We start from the raw sequence: 18,924 nt of genomic DNA, 5'->3' as shown, positions 1-18,924 counted from the left end.
AAAACTACCAAGGTCAGAAGCTCACATTCCCAGGGCCCTCCATCAATAAGGATGGGCAGATAACAGGAACTTGAATTCAGACAATAATAATGGGCAGAAAACAGCAACTGGCATACAGGCCTAATTGGAAGGAGGGAAACAGGATCTGCTTGCTCCTAGTCACAAGCTGGTCAGCAGTCCCTATGGGGGAAGGGTCCAACACTCCAACATCAATCACTGATTAAGAAAATGCCCTGCAGCCCGATCTTATGGAGGCATTTTCTTAGTTGAGGTTCCCTCCTTTCAGATAACACTAGCTTGTGTCAAGCTGACATAAAACTAGCTAGCCCAGTTATATAGCTTTCATGTCATTGGAAGGACATCCCTATCTGACTCAGAATTCATTTACAAGGTATTCTCTCCCAACACACTGGCACCGATTGAAACATAAGCATATATCCACTGACACTGGAAGTTCATTCTTGTAGAACTTGTCACCAGCAGGAATAGAGGCAGAAGAGTTTGGATGAAGGCTTAGGGGAAGACAGGAAAAACTGGAACAAGAAGCCCCGAGGGGCACCTCCCTACATTATGAAATGAGCCTTCTGCTTTGTGCTCTCCCAGATTCTTCTCTCAAGCCCGTTCTAATGCAAAGAGAAATGGAGTATGTGCCTTGGACCCCAGGGGCCTCCATCCTGCAGAGTGTGGGCACTGTGTGGCTCTACTGCCTTACAGTTCTCCATAGATAAACGCAGACAAGGCCCAGATGCCCAGCAGTGCTCAGCCTCCTCATGCCTGCTGATGCCATCCACGCACTCAGAGGCTGAGTCTCCTCACACTGATGAGTGACTGGATAAAACCCAGGACTGTGAGGCCAAGATGGTCTTAATGAGAAGCCAGTGAAGGAAAATGATAAAATAGCAATTTCTTCACTTGAAGAATTGTCCTGGAAGTGAAAAAAGTCACTTAAAGGCTTCATGCTTTACATGGAGAAATGATTTGTAGCTCAGATGGCAGAAAGGAAAAAAAAAGATCTAGGGAGATGAGTGTTTCTTAACATGCTAAGAAAAAAAATAGGCAAGTACATGAATGAATACATTATACAAGAAACACTGTGCAATGGCAGACATAAGGAAAACGGCATTAAGTTTCCTAAATGAGAATGTTAAAAGATACCATTAAGAATTTTCCCCTTAAGTTTTACTGATGTACATACAAGTTTCCAGGTCCTATGGGGCCCAGCTGAGAATCAAAAGTAGTAGACCAAGGAGTGAGCAAACACTGCAAATATTCCCTGTGCTAACATCTCAAAATAAAATAAAACAGGATGTTGACAAGGAGGGCAACAGCAAGACCACAGACACCAAGGAAATCTGCATATCCTCACTTAATTCCTACAACAAGGACTGGCTTCTCTGAGTAGACAAGGAAACAGGCCCCAGAAAGGTCACTCTCCCTCTAATGGCACTATGAGAGGCTTACAAGCTCTAGTAGTGGGACAAAGAGCACAGATAGCAAAGGTACCATGGATTTCAGGGATGTTGGTGCCTTCAGAGTTCCCTCAGCCCTCAGCCTGACATATTCAACAAGATCCTCACGTGGCCCAGAGATAATCAGTTTTCAGGGAAGGATCTGGACCTGGCCAGCGGGAGCTTCAGACCCACTTATAAACCAGAAAGCCAAAGCATTGTTTCAGAAGGTCCTAGATTTCCATCAGGTCGGCTGGTGGCTCACTGGTTTTCCACTGTGCAGCGAAACTGAAAGAAAGAAATAAGGATCAGTGTCTTGGCCTGGGGTAGAGCTCAGCAGAAGAGTGATGATGTCCTAGTGTGCACAGGGCCCTGAGTTCAGTGTCACACTGGGGATGGGGTCAGTCAGGGTTAGCAACAGTTCCTTCTATTAAGTAGTTATAAGAGCCAAGCAACTTAATAAGTTTTTATGTACAAACATGCTATTTGAAAAAAAAAACTTAGATGAAAACTGGAAGAAAATGAATGCACTTGTTCTGTTTCTAATTGACACCAGGGGAGTGAATGATGATACCACACAATGTCTCCAGCTTGGAGCTGGATGCTACCATTACTCCACTTCCTGTCCCACATAGCTCATGATTGTACCTGCTATTGACACAAAAACCACAGCTCTCGCCTTAAAGGGAGTAAGAGATGACAGTTTATTCTGGAGCCACCTGGAGTGATCCTGGCCTGGGGGCACAGATTTCGGCCACATTCCAGTGTGGAATTGGTTTCATGAAGTTTTATATACTTTATAGAACAAAGAAGGTCACAAATAAAGGTCAGTTTAAAATATATTGGTGGGTACATCAGAGGGGCAGGTACAGCAAGATGGAGGAAGCTTTTCTATAGCCTAAGATGTTATTTGATGTCATTCTTAGCTTTTGGGTTGGTGAAAGCTAACAGTCTGCTAAGCTAATAGATTCCAAGAATTTGTATCTATTAGTCACAGGGCATTAGTCCTAACACAGAAGTAGGCAGGGAATGGCTATTCAGGGGGGTTAAAGCTAGCCCAAGATAATATAATTAGCCTCTGGGCAGGGAATATTCCAGCCTCTCACATCACTGTGATTTCAATCAGCCAGGTTTTGCAGGCATAGCTTCTTTTTAGGAATTCTGATTTACTTATGAAAGAAACTGCCAAGGAGCCTGATTTGGAAAGATGGGACAATCCACACTGGCGCAAACTTGTGTTGAAACTGTTGCCCACCTAGAGCTGGATTGCTGCCCTTAAAACCTAGAGAGTCTCTTGCTACAGAAAACTTGCTGCAGGGGGTTGGAGCAGTTTGGGAGCCAAACCATTCATTTCTCACATTGGGCTCCCAAGAGGTCTGGGACATCGAATCAGCCAGTAAAGGAGGGCCTGGAGGTGACTGGTCTACTGATCCTGAGGAGGTGTTCTCAATAGAGCATTCAGTACAGGTACACACTGTGGGTGAGAATTACGTATCCTGTAGACATCTCAGATTCCGCCAGGACCAAAAAGTTGTGCTGAGACAACACATTCATTTCTGTTAGTCAACATTTTCCTGTGCTTGCATATTCACATAATAGATGCTATGTGATTATTTTATGCCTCAGGTGATAATGTAGTAACTGTTGTGTGGCTCAAACCATTCCAGCTTTAGCCATCAAGAGATCTGATAATTGGCTTCTACCTCTTTGAGGATCCCCATTGTTAGGGTGATAGATCTTCATAACTGTGAGGAGCTGTCTCAGAAAGTTACTTAGCTGAAGTTTTACTCCTTCTTTAGGAGATTGGGCTCACTTTAACAAGTACTCAAGGGGTTGCAACAGCATCACTCTTATTAGGAAGCTGGCATTCTTAGCATGTTAAAGTTTAATAAACAAACTTTAATAAACGGACACGGGAAGTTGAAGTTTAAAAGCTGGAGTGGTCAAGTTAAAATGAAATAACCTGATACATCTTTACCACCCCGGGCTCAATCTACACCATCATTCATTCATAGCACATTCACTCCTCATTTTTAGCACGTGTGAAGTCAAGGCATCTCTAAAAGGTTTCCTTGGCGGTAGCAATTGTGATTAAGTTGTCGGTGTGCACCACCTGCTGGTGGAATCTAGAAAGCACCAGAAACTTTTTTTTTTTTTTTTTTTTTTTGGTTTTTCAAGACAGGGTTTCTCTGTAGCTTTGGAGGCTGTCCTGGAACTCACTTTGTAGACCAAGCTGGCCTCGAACTCACAGAGATCCGCCTGCCTCTGCCTCCCGAGTGCTGGGAATAAAGGCGTGCGCCACCAACGCCCGGCTCAAGCACCAGAAACTTAACTGGCAGGCGAGGTTCTGTTGTTGGTATCAGGCACTGGGGGCAGTGATAGGCCTGACCATGTTTTTGTTAGAAGAAATTTGGACTTTGGTACTTTGGGTTATGAAATCAATGGAATGCTGTAATTGCTGCTTAATGAGCCTTACTGGTAGGAGCATGGAAGACAGAGACGCTAAGAGCTGTTTGAATTGTTGGGGGCTCACTCAAGTGGTTTCAGAGGAGATGATGTGGCCTAGAGACTGGCCTTGTGATATTTTGTTGAAGAAAGTGGTGGCCTTTTGCCCTTGTCCAGAGTCTGCTTGAGGCTAAAGTGAAGAGTTTTGGATTAATGCCGTTGGCAGAGGATATCTCAAAACAGTCTAGTATAGACTCTTGTGGTTATTAGTGGTAACTCTAATGAAGATTTAAAATGAAAAGGAGCAAGCTGAGCAGAGTAAATCACAAATGTAAATTTTGAGGCAAAAAAAAAAAAGAGCATCAGGAAGTGGAATGGAGCTAAGTCCTGTGTTCAAGGAGATAAACGGATTAAGAACTGGAATAAAGGGAGTGGTGAACTTAAGGCAAGATCCCACCCAGATAAGTTTCCAACTTGTGAAAGGAGCTAAAGAAAAGTTTAGATCAGGGTGTGGTGGGGCACACCTTTAATCCCAGCACTGGGAAGGCAGAGGCTGGGGGAATCTCTGAGTTTGAGGCCAGACTGGTCTTGAGATCCAGTCTCAGGACAGCCAAGTTTACACAGTAAAGGACAGAAAGCTGGTGAAGATATAATTGAACGAGGGGTTTGGGGGGCATGCTGATCCATTCCCAGTGAGCAGCAGAACTTGGCAACTGCAGCCATGTGGTTCTGGTTTTGGAGTTAAGGATAAAAGAAATGGGTTAGGGAATTTGTCTCCATGCCTAAAACTGCTGAGGCCAGGCATGTGTCAGGAGTGTCAATGAAAAGAGGCCTAGTAGAGAGGCCATTGCTGAAGCTGTGAAGTTGAAGCTGGATTGCCTTGGAGACCTCACGATGTTAGAGATTCTGGAGTTGTGGGATACCTGCCGAGGAGAGCTGCTGACTGGGAGTGGGTTGGTTCCACTCCCAGTCAGCAGCTCTCCAGTAGTCAATAAAGCTGAAAAGCGTTTTGACATCAGACATGGACATGTAGGGTTTGGAGTTTGCCCAACTGTTTTTTGGTCTTGCCTTGGTCCTCGCTATGCTCTCTTCCCTGTATTTTGGAATGGTAATGTATATCATCCCGTGCCATTAGATGCTGGAAGTATGTGATCTAATTTTTGATTTCTATTTTTACATGTGATTATAGTTAAGAGATTGCATGAATCTCAGAAGAGACTTTGAAATTTAAAACACTGTTGAGATTGGAATGTGGAAGTTTGAATGTAATTGGCTCCCACAATCTCATAGGGAGTGGCTCTATTAGGAGGTATGGCTTTGTTGGAATAACTATGGCTTGTTGGAGGAAGTACGTTACTGTGGGGGAGGGCTTTGAGGATACTACCCAGTGTCTCAGTTGACTTCCTGCTGCCTACAAGATATAGGATGTCTTCAGTATCATGTCTGCCTGCACTCCACCACACTTCCCACCATGATGATAATGAACTGAACCTCTGAAAGTCTAAGTGAGCCATCCCAACTAAATGTTTTCCTTACAAGAGTTGCCATGGCCATGGTGTCTCTTCACAGCAATAAAACTCTAAGACAGAGCTATCCAATCAAAGGATGCTTGAATACTGTACTCAATTCTTTTCACTTGCTTTCTCAACCTTCCTAATGCTGCAACTCTTTATTTAATAGTTTCTCATGCTGTGATGACCCCCAACCAGAAAATTATTTCATTGCTCCTTCATAACTGTAATTTTGCTGTTATGAATCATAACATAAATATCTGGTATGCAGAATATGTGATATGAGACCCCCAAAGGAGTTGTTCCCCACAGGTTGAGAACCATTGCTCTATGGCAAACATAGCATCTAACTTTCTAGCTATCAGCTACTGGGGAGATTCTAAGGCAGCAGTGTTCCTACAAGCCATGTTGAGTCTTTAGGAGACTGTTCCAACCTTGCCATGTAAAACTTCAAGAGCACCTCTGAAGATAAACACTTCAGAAGGTGTGATGTAATTCAACAGCGTGGGCTCCGACATAAAAAAAAAACAACAACAACAAGGCATTCTCACAAAGTGGGTCCCTGCTCACAGTCAGTCTTTGAATTACAACAAAAGTAAAATGTACAATATAATCTGAACTCTGTCCTCAGACTCTTATCTCTAAGATTGTAATCAGCTATATATGCTACATCATCCAGCAAAAATATTATATTTTTTTGTTAACAATGTCAATTTGACAGGATTTGGGTTCACAAAACATCTTGAAACTTTTATGGATAAACTGAGATAAAGCTTACACACACACACACACACACACACACACACACACACACACACGTATATGTATATGTATATGCATATGTATGTATGCTTAAACCTCATCCCCAGAAACAGGGCCCCATAGCCAAAACCAGCCGATATCTTTTTAGGTGTTTTGTTTCTGTTTTTGAGACAGGATCTTGGTGGTGTAGAGCGTTGTAATCCAGGCTGGCCTCGAACTCACAGAGATGTGCCTGCCCCTGCCTCCCAGTGCTGGGATTAAAGGCGTGCGCCACTGCCACAAAGAACAGCTGGTATCTTAACAGCCTGGGAAACATTAATTGTACGAGAAGACTTACCTGAAAACAAACAAAGGAGGCAGTAAATTGAAATCTGTCAGCTAATCTGATAAAGCAGTATTTTCAAAAAATATTATCAGCCATTTCTTCAATAGGACACACATTAAGATTTTTTTTACCTACTTGGAGATTATTCCCATGTGTATATTTTTAGCTGATAATTCTTTTGCTAGCTTTATAAAATGAAAATAAGCTAACTATAAAGCTTCTCACTTTTTGCAGTTATTTTTTAAATAGATTATTTTATTCTTCACATTATTAAAAAAAACTCCATATTCCTTTCTACACAGTTGCAGGTCAAAAAATACTAAACAGTTTCATGGTTTGCTGAAATACAGGTAGGAAAACAGATATTTGACATGAAGCTTGTTTTAATTTTTCTTAAAGAGACATTATTAGTTTAAAGAGTTCCAAGGAATTTAATAAAATTTTCGGCGGTGATTATTTCTGAAATGTATAAAATTTAAATAATTATAAAAAGGTTAAAAACCAAAATATGATAAATTTTGCTTCTTCCTCCTTATTAAAGATCCAGACAATATGTCACATCAAGACAGTTCAAAACGGTTACAGTGGCTGCTGTCTCAGTCGCCCTCAGAATCGCTGTCCCTTCTCATGGGAACAGAGCCTCGCACTGAGGACAGCAGCCTGTCTTCGATGGGCTTCTTGGGGTTCTCCTCCAGGTCAGTCTTGATTGCTCCTGACTCAGACAGTTTCCACTCCAACTCTGTGTGACAAAGAAAAAGCAAACCACATGAGGTACCAGATCCCCTCAAAGTAGTCCCCACCCAAAGCCCATCAACACAATTTTAATGTTTCCTGAGGGGGTTAAAAAACAAAAAACATCAAAATTTGGTGACCCTTTTAGTGCCATAGTTTTAAAGTACCAAAAAGGAAAGGAGAAAAAAATATTAAACTCTTAGGAAGGAAAACTAAAAACTATTCGAGTGCTGACTAAATGAAATACTGTATAACTGGAACCTGCCTGGGAATTACAGTAAGACACAAAGAACAATGCTACCAAGTCTCAGCTTAGACATTTCCATGAGGAAAACACCTCCACGATGTGAAATCTAATTTTAATTAACAAAAGGGAATTTTCAGCTTCATGTCTGATATCCTATCCATTCAACTCAAAGCATTTGTGCAATCCAAATAATAAATAAATAAATGATACAAAGTAAAGACTATGTGCCCAAGAACAAGTTCCTGAAAGGCCACATGGTGGGCCACCTTAGGAGCAAAATTAAGTGACATCAAATATTCCAGGTAGCTTGCCTTTCTTAGTCAAAATCTCCCACTACAACTGACAGCCAGTTTTAGCTTATCTAACTACTTTAAAGTCTTCTATGAAGGCCGGGCGGTGGTGGCGCACGCCTTTAATCCCAGCACTCGGGAGGCAGAGGCAGGCGAATCTCTGAGTTAGAGGCCAGGCTGGACCAACAGCCTCCGAAACAATACAGAGAAACCCTGTCTGGTGAAAACCAAAAAAAAAAAAAAAAAAAAAAAAAAAAACCAAACTTCCAATGTAAGATGGAAAAGCTTTGGGAGCCTAAGGGGCAGCATGGTGACCACAGTTAATAATGAACTACTACATACATGAAACATGCTTAGAAAGTAGACAATACTGTCACCAATGAGAGAGAGGATGAGCGAGGTGACAACTGACTTGAGATCTTGTATTCCTACACTGAACATGTCACACACCTTAATAACCTGAATATTTAGCTCTTTTCTTTTTCTTTTTAATGAGTCACACCTCAGTAATGCCCGGGGCAGTGTGCACCACCAAGATGATCATGTACCTGAGTATTTTTAGCTCCACGTATTATGGTTGAATGCCGTGAAAACAGGCTCTTTAAAAGGAAGAAATAAGATTTCTGATTCTTAACTCAAGAATGTGTTTCTTTGTATGTGTACACATACACATGTGCCTTTTACATTACCATTCACTTACAGTCATTATATATACAGATGTACAAACCCTCAAATAAGAACTTTACACTGTACACTGGTAGTTAAGACCTAGTGTGCCTCACCAGAACTGCTAGTCTGCTAGTTAGACCTGGTATGTCTCACCAGATCTGCTAGTTAGACCTGGTATGCCTCACCAGATCTGCTAGTTACACGTGGTGGTCTCACCAGAACCCATGTTGGCTTCAATGGTCCCTACAGCAGAGTGTGGACATTTAAGAGGGACTAATATCTTTCTCACAAGACTACATCTTAAGAAAGTGGGGTGCAGTTGACTGTGGTGGCGCACGCCTTTACTCCTAGAAGCTGGGAGGCAGAGGCAGGCAGATCTCTGTGAATTCAAGGCCAGCCTGGTCTACGGAGAGTTCCAGTACAGCCAGGCAGCCAGGGTTTCACAGAGAAACAGGATGTTACCACACAGTAAGGGTAAACTTGGCATCTCTTCTCAGTCGCTCTCAGACATCCTCCTTCGGTGTGTGTGCCCTTCCTTCTCCACAAGGATACAACGCAACATGGGAGCCGACACAAGTCAGTGACAAGCCCTTGGCTTCCCAGACTTCAAAATTAGGAGTCAAAGTAAACCCCCTTCAGGTGGTTTTTGCTTTCATAAAAGAAAATGGACTAAGGCATAGCCTCATGTTACAGTATAATCCAAGAGGACAAAATCAGGTATGTATTAATCTGTGATAGTATATAAAGCCATGTATATAAAAAGAAAGTATATAAACCAAGTATATAAAAGTATATATTTTTAAAGAGAAGCAAAGCAGTTGGATAGATTATATTTCAATGAAGAAATAGAGAATTTCACTTGACAGAAGTCACTAGCCTCAGATTCTATAACATGAGTCATGGGTAGCAGGTATAAAGGAATAAAAAAAAAATCCTTCCAAAGAGATAGCATTACATGAAACTTACAATGAAAAACTACTGGGAGTCAACTGAGACTACGGAGGAACACAAACACACATATAAGCAAGTGCCATGGACATGTTAAGTTACATTAAACGCAGAAACCGTGATCTTAAGCTATACCTGAAAACAAAATAGTCAACAGACGAGTGAAACCCACCTGATGTTAGCACAAGGTAAAGGTGAGTCCAGTGTGCCGCCTGTCCCTGAGAACAGCAGAGCCCAGCTCCCTGCTCCCGGGGACTCTTGCCACATAGAGGCAGAGAGAAATGGACAAATCCTGACACCTATCTAGGAAACTGGCACTCCCTGTGAGGGAGTGTCCCTGCCCACCTCTCACAACACCCTCAAGAGGTCAAGAGCCCCTCACCATCTCTCGTCAGGTTCATGCCACCGAACACCAGAGGACCAATGAACTGTGCCTTGATGTCACCGTCCAGATACACGAACACCGTGGGCAGGTTCCTGTCGGGGTAGTTGGGAATGCAGGTTGTGGAGATGGCTTTGACAAACTTCACGTCAGGAAACTTCCTGGCGAGCCCGCTCAAGTGCTGGTTTATCAAGGAACAGAGGGGAATCCTGGATCACAGGAAGGGAACACAACACGGCCGTGAGTAGACAAGACAGAGCCCTGTGGACCTTCTACTGACACAGAAACCTCAGAAGGGTTTCCCAGGGTGTATTCTTCTGCAAGATGAACCCACATTTCTAATAAGCAAACAAACAAACAAACAACTAAATAAATAAACCCGTTCTAGCGTGTTCAGGGAAAGTGAACACCTCCAAATCCAAATTCAATTCAATTTAACACTAAGTCTAAGAAAACAGCTTTGATAGTTTTTAAAACTGCCATGCTTTCCTGTAACACCCTGAAGAGAACACATGACTCGTGTGAAATAGGCCAGAAAGCACTCCCTGCCTGTAAGTGATTTCTAAACAAGCACCCCGTGTACAGGTGAAGGACAAGCCTGTGTGGCAAGAAAACACAGGTGGCCACAGCCTCTCTCAGCAGTTACTCAAGGTCACCCTGGCCATCCGCAAGTCATCAGTTTCACAGAACTGTCAAATGCCAGTTCCTCTACAGGGAAGGGTAACTTGATCTGGTTTATTTTGCTTTTTTGCTTTTTAAGATTTAGGTCTTGCCATGTAACCCACACTGCCCTTGAGCCTGCTATGTAGCCCAGGCCAGTCTTGAACTCTGTCGCAGTCCTCCGGCCTCAGCTTAAGCTGGGAGTGCTAGTTAGTGTGTACTACCACACTTGGCAGAATTCTTTTTTAAGCCTTTGCTCTGCACTTTTAATAGACACACATTGCTCACAACTAGTAATGTAAAAGTCTTAAAATGAAAACTGAGCACTAAGGTTTGGGCCAAATAGTCTCAAAAAACACAGAACATAAACACAGGTAAAAAAAACAAACAAAACATAAAACCAAAACTTTCCTTATGGGTTAAGCCCATACAGATTGAAGACAATTTCAACCCAACACTTTACAGACCACACGGAGATGGCTCACCCTTGTCTGTACAGGTGTAAGATCACCCACAAGCCCTCGCCGGCTTTGGTAACTTCTTGAACATAATCCTTCCCTGAGATCTCTAAAACTTCTCCAAATTTGTTCTTCAGCTGAGTTGCTTTCCACTCAGCCAGCCTTTGCTGCCTGCACAACAGGAAGAACACACTGAAGTTACACAGACGAACACTTGTGCATGCGCACGCACGCGCATCTTTCAGAAGAAAAGAAAAATCCCTGTGATGGGACTGACTGATTTGCCTCATGGTAGAAGTCTAAGACCAGTTTGTTGAAATATTCAGAGGACACGCATTTCAGAACCACACAAACTACCTTGCAGTCCCTGCGGATGGCACTAACCTGTACAGCTCGATAGCACGTTCATCCTCCTCATTGAACTCATCCTCGTTCTCTTCCAGCTCCTCCAAAGTCATATCCTCATATGTTTTCACTGAATTTAGTTTCATTGATAGAAGCATAAAAATGAAAAGATGAACAAACATCTTAGTGCTTTTCTCCTACGTATGTGCACACTACTTCTGAAGGCCCAGTCTACTGAGACAAAAACCAAGGTAGTGCCCTTCTTACTACAAGGATACAAATGACAAATTTCCCAGATGTGTGAAACAAGAGTCATGTTTGCCTGAAGTTGCCTGCTCTGGTCTCCAGGGTCACACTCACGGGCAGGATGTCCGAACACTTCTCATGTCACCTATATTGTATATTACACTGGCAAACTGTCCTGTGCTAGGTGAGTTCACATGTTGTCCTCTAATTGTCCTCCATGGCCCTTTGGCTAGGATGGGTTGGTCCCCTTAAGTCTATGTCCTTGAGAACAGCCAGGAGGTGAACTGTTTCCCACAGGTGTCACTATCAATTATTCCACAATACCCAAGTGTTGCTGTAGGAAAAAGGATCCACAAGTTCAGCCACAGGAAGCTCAGCCATGAAGAGAAAGTTCACCTGGGAACTATAGCTGACTGCAGGATGCTGTGAGTGCCCAATTTGATGATGCCATCTCTATCTTTAACATTTGTCCCTTCACTTGAAGCCTCACCTAAGTGGGCACTCCGCTCTGCTCAGGAAGCTCTCTTCCCCAGTTGAAGTCTACTAGATACTCTGAGCACCCATTAGATGGTCTGCTACCTGCCTAGTCTCTGCTATTTACTCTTCAACTTTGGCTTGTTGTATAAACTCACTTAATCGATCAAAACCAAAGCTATGGCTGTCATAGGTCATTCTCTGACCATACATCATCCCCGGTGACAGCAAAGATGGGGGTCCTCCATAAACCATGATATATTTCTTCTTTTTTTTTTAGATTTAGTTATTGCCAGAAGTGGTGCTGTGACACCTTTCATCCTAGCATTGTGGAGGCAGAGAGGCAGCTAGAACTCTGAATGTGACTCAGCTGGTCTACATAACAAATTCTAACCCATCTAGGGATACACAGTGGAATCCTGTCTCAAAACAAACAAACATACAAACAAACAAACAAAAAGTTTGAGTGTTCTGTCTGCATGCATATACTTATGTGCACCGTACGCATGCCTGATGCCCTCAGAAGCCAGAAGAGGGTGATGGATTCCCTGGAGCTGGAGTTACAGATGTTTATGAGCTTCTTACTATTTGGGTGCTAGGAGCCAAACCTGGGTCTTCTGCGAGACCAGCAAGTGCTCTCAATCGCTGAGCCACCTCTCCAGCTCCAAAGTTCTGATGTTCCCATTGGTCTTTTCTTCTAAGTGGAGGGCAGCACTATCTTTCCTTGTAGGTAAATGCAGGGAAAACTGCATCTTATTTTTACTGTGATATATATTCTTGCTCTGGGTATCAAATCTGGCAATACTCCTTAACTGAACGATGAACACCATCTCATCCATGCCATCGCTGCCTACTCTATGGACTGCCCTATGCCTGCTGTCCCTTAAACACTTTGATTACAATTCAGGACCCAGTTCTTTGACTCCTTTTCTTCTTTACCTATACATGTCCACTGGTAAGTGATGTAATCCCACAATTTTAAATACTAGGAATATGCTGATGACTCCAAAAGTTTACGCTGCCAGCCCTGACGTCTCTAACTCAACACAAACAAACCCAATTCTCTGCTTAACATCTCCATTTGTCTGTTAAGAATCGTTAAGCTGGGCTGGAGAGATGGCTCAGTGGTCAGAGTACTTACTATTCTTCCAAAGGACCCGAGTTCAACTTCCAGTATCCATGCCAGGGTGCTCACCACTGCCTGCCCTGAAACCCACTCTGGAGACCAGGATGCCCTCAAACTCAGAGGTCTGCTTGCCTCTACTTCCCAAGTACTGGGATTAAAGCCATGTGCCACTACTGCCTGGCTCTGTAAGCACCTCTACCCCTCAGACTACCGGAGCCTGGCAGGCTTCCTTGCCTTTTCTCTCTCACCCAACATTGGGACCCATCAGCAAATTCTGCTGGCCCTCCTTCAAAATATGCCCAGCTCTGACCACACGTCCTCTCCTCCACCATGACAGCAGTCCAAGACAATGGTGCCTCTTTGGCATTGTCCAAAGTGGCTCATCACAGGAAGTCATGTGTTCATGTGACAGGCAAGGACTGTGGGCTGCAGGGTGGTTCACTCTCTGCTCTGCAGATCACCTATCCAGCCACCACTCACTATGCTGACGCCAGTGCTCCAGCTGTCTCCTGGCTCTTGCCCAGAAGGTCCTCCTACGAGAGCAGCTGGTAGCTTGTTTCCAAAGGCAGACAGACACGGCACAAAGGGAGGTATCGAGCAAGCTCACCCACTGACTGCTGGAGGAGTTGCTGCTCCTCCTTTTCTGCCTCCTTCTCCTCCAGTTCCTTCAGGCTTTCCTTCGGGGGCAAGATGCCCTTTTTGCGTAAGATGTCATTCCACTCGGTGTCTGCATTGGGGTCCTGGAAGAGTGAAGATGAGGACGTGATGAGGGCAAAGTCCAGAAGAGAAGGCATCACGTGGGGTAAAGTGACAGAAGGGAAAGGCGGTGAACAGGCCTACTCCTGAGAGCATCAAAAGACCTACCTAGTCTCCCCGAGGAGTGAGCTTTGGAGTAAAAATCAGGAAATGATGGTCAGATTGGCATCAGTGCTGAAACCAAGGCTTTGACCTATCTTCTGTTTGGTATTTTCATTTATAATTTAAAAAAATTTTATTTAAAACTATAATAAGTGTCTACAATATTATCCAAAGTGAGTCTGACTAGTCATAAAGCCATATGATCATTTGACAACGATATGGACTGTAGGGTTTTAGGGTGTCTCTAAAGTCTCCTAATTCTAAGGCCCAGGAAAATGATGACTGGAGATGCCCCCTGACTTTTCTGAGTTCTCACAGTAACATGATTCCTGCAATAGATTTTTAAGTGGCTACTTGTATTGGTTGGGTTTGTTTTGTTTTGTTGTTTTGATTTTGTTTTTGGTCAACTTGACACAAACTAGTCACGTGAGAAGAGGGAACCTCAAATGAGAGAATGTGTCACAAGACTGGCCTGTAGACAAGCCTGGAGGAGGGTGGACATGTTCTTAAAAGAGGACATATGTGGAAGGACCCAGTCCATTGTGGGCAGTGCCACCCCCAGGCAGGTCCTGGGATATGATGGATACAGGAGCTGCTAGGGTCAAGGTGAGGAGGCAGGCTGTAAAGAAGCACCTATGCAGACTAGACACTGCTATCAAAACAAGCTGTGTCAAGTGCAATGACAGACAGGTTGCTGGTCTAGAGCAGTGGTTCTCAACTTGTGGGTTTCGACATATGTGCAGACATCCTGCAGATCAGACATTTACATTACCATTTTTAACAGGAGCAAAACTACAGTCATGAAGTAGCAACAAAATAATTTTATGGTTGGGGTCACCACAACACGAGGAACTGTGTTAAAGGGTAACAGCATTAGGGAGGTTGAGAAGCACTGGTCTAGAGTTAAAGGGGACCACATGTCACACAGCTGGCAGAGATGATCTCCAGAGGACATTTAATTATTGCAAGAGGGTGAAAAGGAGCCAGCTACAGTGAAAAAAAGAAAAGAAGATAGCAAGCTTACTTAGGAAGTATTTGATTACATAGGAATAAGGAAGCAAAGTAAGAAACCGTCCCTGAATCGAGACGTCAGGGCTAAAACTGAACTACTGACTGCCGGCTACTTTTATGTCAGCTTGAGCTATAGTCATCTGAGAGGAGGGAACCTTAACTGATAAGATGCCTCCAGAAGACTAGTCTGTAAGCAGACAAGACTGTAGGGCATTTTCTTAATTAGTGATTGATGGGGGAAGGCCCAGCTGTGGGTGGTGCCATCCCTAGGCTGGTGGTCTGGGGTTCTGTAAGAAACCAGGCTGAGCAAACCAGTAAGTAGCACCCATTCATGGCCTCTGCATCAGCCCCTGCCTCTACATTCCTGTCCAGTTTAAGTTCCTGCCCTGACTTCCTTCAATGATGGACTATGACATGGAAGTGTAAGCCAAAAAAACTCTGTCCTCCCCAAGTTGCTTTTGGTCGATGGGATTTCATCATAGTGTGTCTTAATCAGGGTTACTATTGCAATTTCCAGGCAGCCAACCCGAGCCTGTCTAGACGGCTCTTTTCTACCAACTGGTCAGAAACAGACTTGCCTTTCTGTGATCCGATGCTGGAAATTACTGTTGTAAACCTGCTTATCCCTTCCTCTGCTTCTAAAAGGGGTTTACATCTATCTGTTCTCCTTCCTTGAGAAGTGACCATCACCAACGCCTGCTTGTCTTAACCAGAAACCTGAAAATTTCAGCTTCAGCAAAAAGACCACCCAGAGATGACCACAAGATATAACAATACCTATATAAACCACTAAGATTTCTGCTTGAATCTGGGCCTCTCTAAACAACAGGCTACAGCTACACACTAATTAAGGAAGTTTTACCTTTATCTCTGAGTGCTGAAATTTTCTCTTTAAAGGGAGCTGAGCTCCCTCCCCTCCCCTAACAAGAGGAAATGGAGACAAAGTAACATTTCAGGCAGGGGGACCAGAAAATGCAAAAGTCCCCAAAGCAAAGACACTGTGACATTCTGAGCTTCTGTTTTGAGAGGCTGCAGTAGACTTGGGAAGGAGGATGACAGGCTTACAGTTACTCTAAATTATAAATCTTTAGTCTAAAGAATAGACCTGAAGAGCAGACCCTCCCCTAGTCACTCATGATGGCTAATGCTTATTAAAAACTAAATGCTAGGCACTTTCCTTTAGCTGAACCAACTCTGACCTCCCTAGTGTAGGAGAGGTGTAGCTCTCAGACAGACACTGTCAACTTTGGTCAAACCACCCTGAACCTAGCCTATCTTCCCTGGTGTCAGAAGCTAAGCAGAGTCGGGCCTGATCAGTACTTGGACAGGAGTCGATGCTGTCACGAGGAAGTTAGCCAAACTGACTAGCATCAAAGTGGCCTCAGACCTGGAACTCAGATGCCCAATTATTCCGGGGTGGCAGGGGTTGGTAGAACACTGATACCAGGGCTCAGAACTTGGTTCGTTACATGAACTCAAGGAGAGACCGTGGGACGACCAGACTCCAGTCTCACTTCGGTGTCAAATCAGCTGAGACAGAGCACAAGACAGGTGACGTTTCAGCCGGGCGTCGGTGGCCCACGCCTTTAATCCCAGCACTCGGGAGGCAGAGGAAGGCGGATCTCTGTGAGTTCGAAGCCAGCCTGGTCTACAGAGCGAGTTCTAGGACAGTCTCCAAAGCAATACAGAGAAACCCTGTCTCGAAAACAACCAAAAAAAGTGAAGTTTCCTTTTTAGCAAGGTGGTCAGAGAAGGTGAAGAGGCGTTTTTAAGTAGGAACCTGAAGAATCGACAATGCAGAGGAGTCCAGAGCAGTTCCTGAATTTTCTCTTCACCTTCCAGGGGTACCTGGCTTGTGGCGGGCTTGTATAAATGGCTACTCCCTCCAGTCCCCAGTGCCCGGAGCCCACAACTGTATGCCCCATCTATCATCCATCCAGACTCTTCAGAATTCTTAAACACAATCACAGAAAAGGGCTGGGTCCTTGGCCAGTGACAAATGTGGCTGTCACAGATTTTAGCTATTAGAGGCTATTTCTATGGAGTTTCTAGCACTTTCTTTGAACTTTTGTCAAATGCTATCAGCAAATTCCAGTTTTTAAAAAAAGGTTCTTTTTTTTCCATTTAAAAACTAACACTAGTAGTTGGCTCAGCTCTGGAAACCACGAAGCACCCCCAACGAAGCACCAGCGTTGGGTAAAATCAATTCTAGATGGCAAACGAGTTGAAGCCTTCATCAAACCTGGAGGAGGACGACCCAGTGCCCGGGGCCCCCAAAGGGCAGGGATTTGCTGGGCAGGGCACACACGAGCAGGAGCACCCAGCCCGAGTCTGCCGAGCCTACACCCGCCCTCTCGCAGTGCGCCTGCGCAGGCTACCCACGAGGCCTCGCGGCAGTCTGACGAACTGGGTAACTCGTGTAGACCTGGTTCCAGGTCGGGCGCGAGCCCACCAAACCAAACGGCCTTAGCCTTGGGGTCCCGACCACGCCACACTCACCTGCATCTTGCCTTCAGTCACTCAGACGAGCTCTCGGCGTCCCAGATTGCCCCCCCGAATCTTCTCTGCGCAGGCGCAGCCCCGCCTCCTCGCCGCCCTTCGCCCCGCCCTCAGGAACCAGCTGGGTGAAGCCAAAAGGAAGTGAGGGCTTAGAGTCTGCGCCAGGACTTCAGGGAACCCGAGGGACGACAGTGCGAATGACCGGACGCGCTCCGGCGGGTGGGACTACGGGGTTGACGTCACCCAGGGCTGATCCCCGGCGCTACCTTGTTAGGGAAAGTGTCTGGTGAATGGGGGCAGGCCTGAGGAGGTGCCCATAGGTCCTGCGATTTCCAGGCAGCCAACCCGAGCCTGTCTAGACGGCTCTTCTCTAGCGACTGCTCAGAAACAGACTTGCCTTTCTGTGATCCTATGCTAGAATTAAAAATTACACTGGGTCACCTGGAAGCCACCCAGCGCCTTTTCTGTGTTGGATGAGATGAGTTGCTCCTAAGGTTGTTTACTGAAAGCAGATTCTAGCCTATATCTGCGGATACAGCGGTAACCAATGGGTTCCATGCCCCATTCACTCCTCACAAAAAGAAAAGACGACGCTGAACGCAGAGCTGTGTGTCTATAAACACAAACTCCGGAGGCAGGCTCCAGGGCCTGTCCATGTCATTCCTAACTGGAGTTGAGGGCACTGGTCTTCTGGTGTTAAAAGATGCATCCTACACATCTGGACAGACTTGCAACCCCAAGCTTCAAGAAGGCCCTAAGTACACCACAAAGGCTCCCTACTTTAGCTATGGTTTTTAATTACCCAAGAGCCTTTAAAACTGCAGCTCATAACTGTAATCCCAATGCTCAGGAGACTAAGGCTAGAAAGTGATTCACTGTCTACAAACAAACTTGCAGCTACATAGTCTGGGGCATTATTTCCAGGCAACTGAAATCTCTGGAACTGGGGACTCAGAACTGATAGATAATCTTTTGTATTTCCAGGGATAATGTAGAGTTCCAAAAGAATAAAGTGCTTTAGTTTAATAATTTATAAAATCCTAAAATTTCACCCAACTCTTTCCAACCAGATTATGAACCTGCTCAAGTGTTTGTTAATTTGTCTATCTGCAAAGTGTTATGAATGAATTTTCCTTGTTTTCACTCCAAAATCAGTTTTGAATTGTTTAGCTTGGTGGTGAATTTGATCTTATGCTTCTCTCCATCCTGAACATCCTGTACATTCCACTTCAGGCCATGGAGTTCTATCACAGCAACAGAAACCTCAGCTATGACACATGAAAACAATAGAGAACCACACACATGTCCAATGGCAACAATACCCCGAATTCATGTAGCAAACCCCACCAAAGACAGACTGATACATTATTCAAAATGTCTTTCCATAATTTACATTTTCTTCTTTTTTTTTTTGAGTAAGCTTTGGGAAGGCTTTTACTAGATTTCCCTTCACTCTACTTATTTCTGCAAGTGTGTATAAGAGGGCTA

General features: G+C 44.4%; 1 protein-coding gene across 2 annotated transcripts; it reads right to left on the bottom strand.

The window, feature by feature from the left end:
• Positions 1–6,725: 6,725 nt before the first annotated feature.
• On the bottom strand, positions 6,726–17,576 carry Pdcl3 (phosducin like 3). 2 transcript variants are annotated; one of them, XM_040729477.1, is made up of 6 exons: positions 17,437–17,576; positions 13,676–13,808; positions 11,262–11,352; positions 10,905–11,048; positions 9,760–9,968; positions 6,726–7,230 (listed from the first exon to the last, which is right to left on the bottom strand). In XM_040729477.1, exons 1-6 carry the CDS (start codon positions 17,440–17,442, stop codon positions 7,088–7,090), a joined length of 726 nt encoding a protein of 241 aa, XP_040585411.1. In that variant the 5' UTR covers positions 17,443–17,576; the 3' UTR covers positions 6,726–7,087. The 2 variants fall into 2 exon arrangements, with proteins under 2 accessions (XP_040585411.1, XP_040585412.1); XM_040729478.1 differs by lacking the exon at positions 17,437–17,576 and adding an exon at positions 17,180–17,204.
• Between the last annotated feature and the right edge of the window lie 1,348 nt (positions 17,577–18,924).

The sequence above is a fragment of the Mesocricetus auratus genome, unplaced genomic scaffold (genome assembly GCF_017639785.1).
Source record: "Mesocricetus auratus isolate SY011 unplaced genomic scaffold, BCM_Maur_2.0 Super-Scaffold_100021, whole genome shotgun sequence".
NCBI classification, from domain to species: Eukaryota; Metazoa; Chordata; class Mammalia; order Rodentia; family Cricetidae; genus Mesocricetus; species Mesocricetus auratus.
This window is presented reverse-complemented; position numbering and strand designations above follow the sequence as displayed.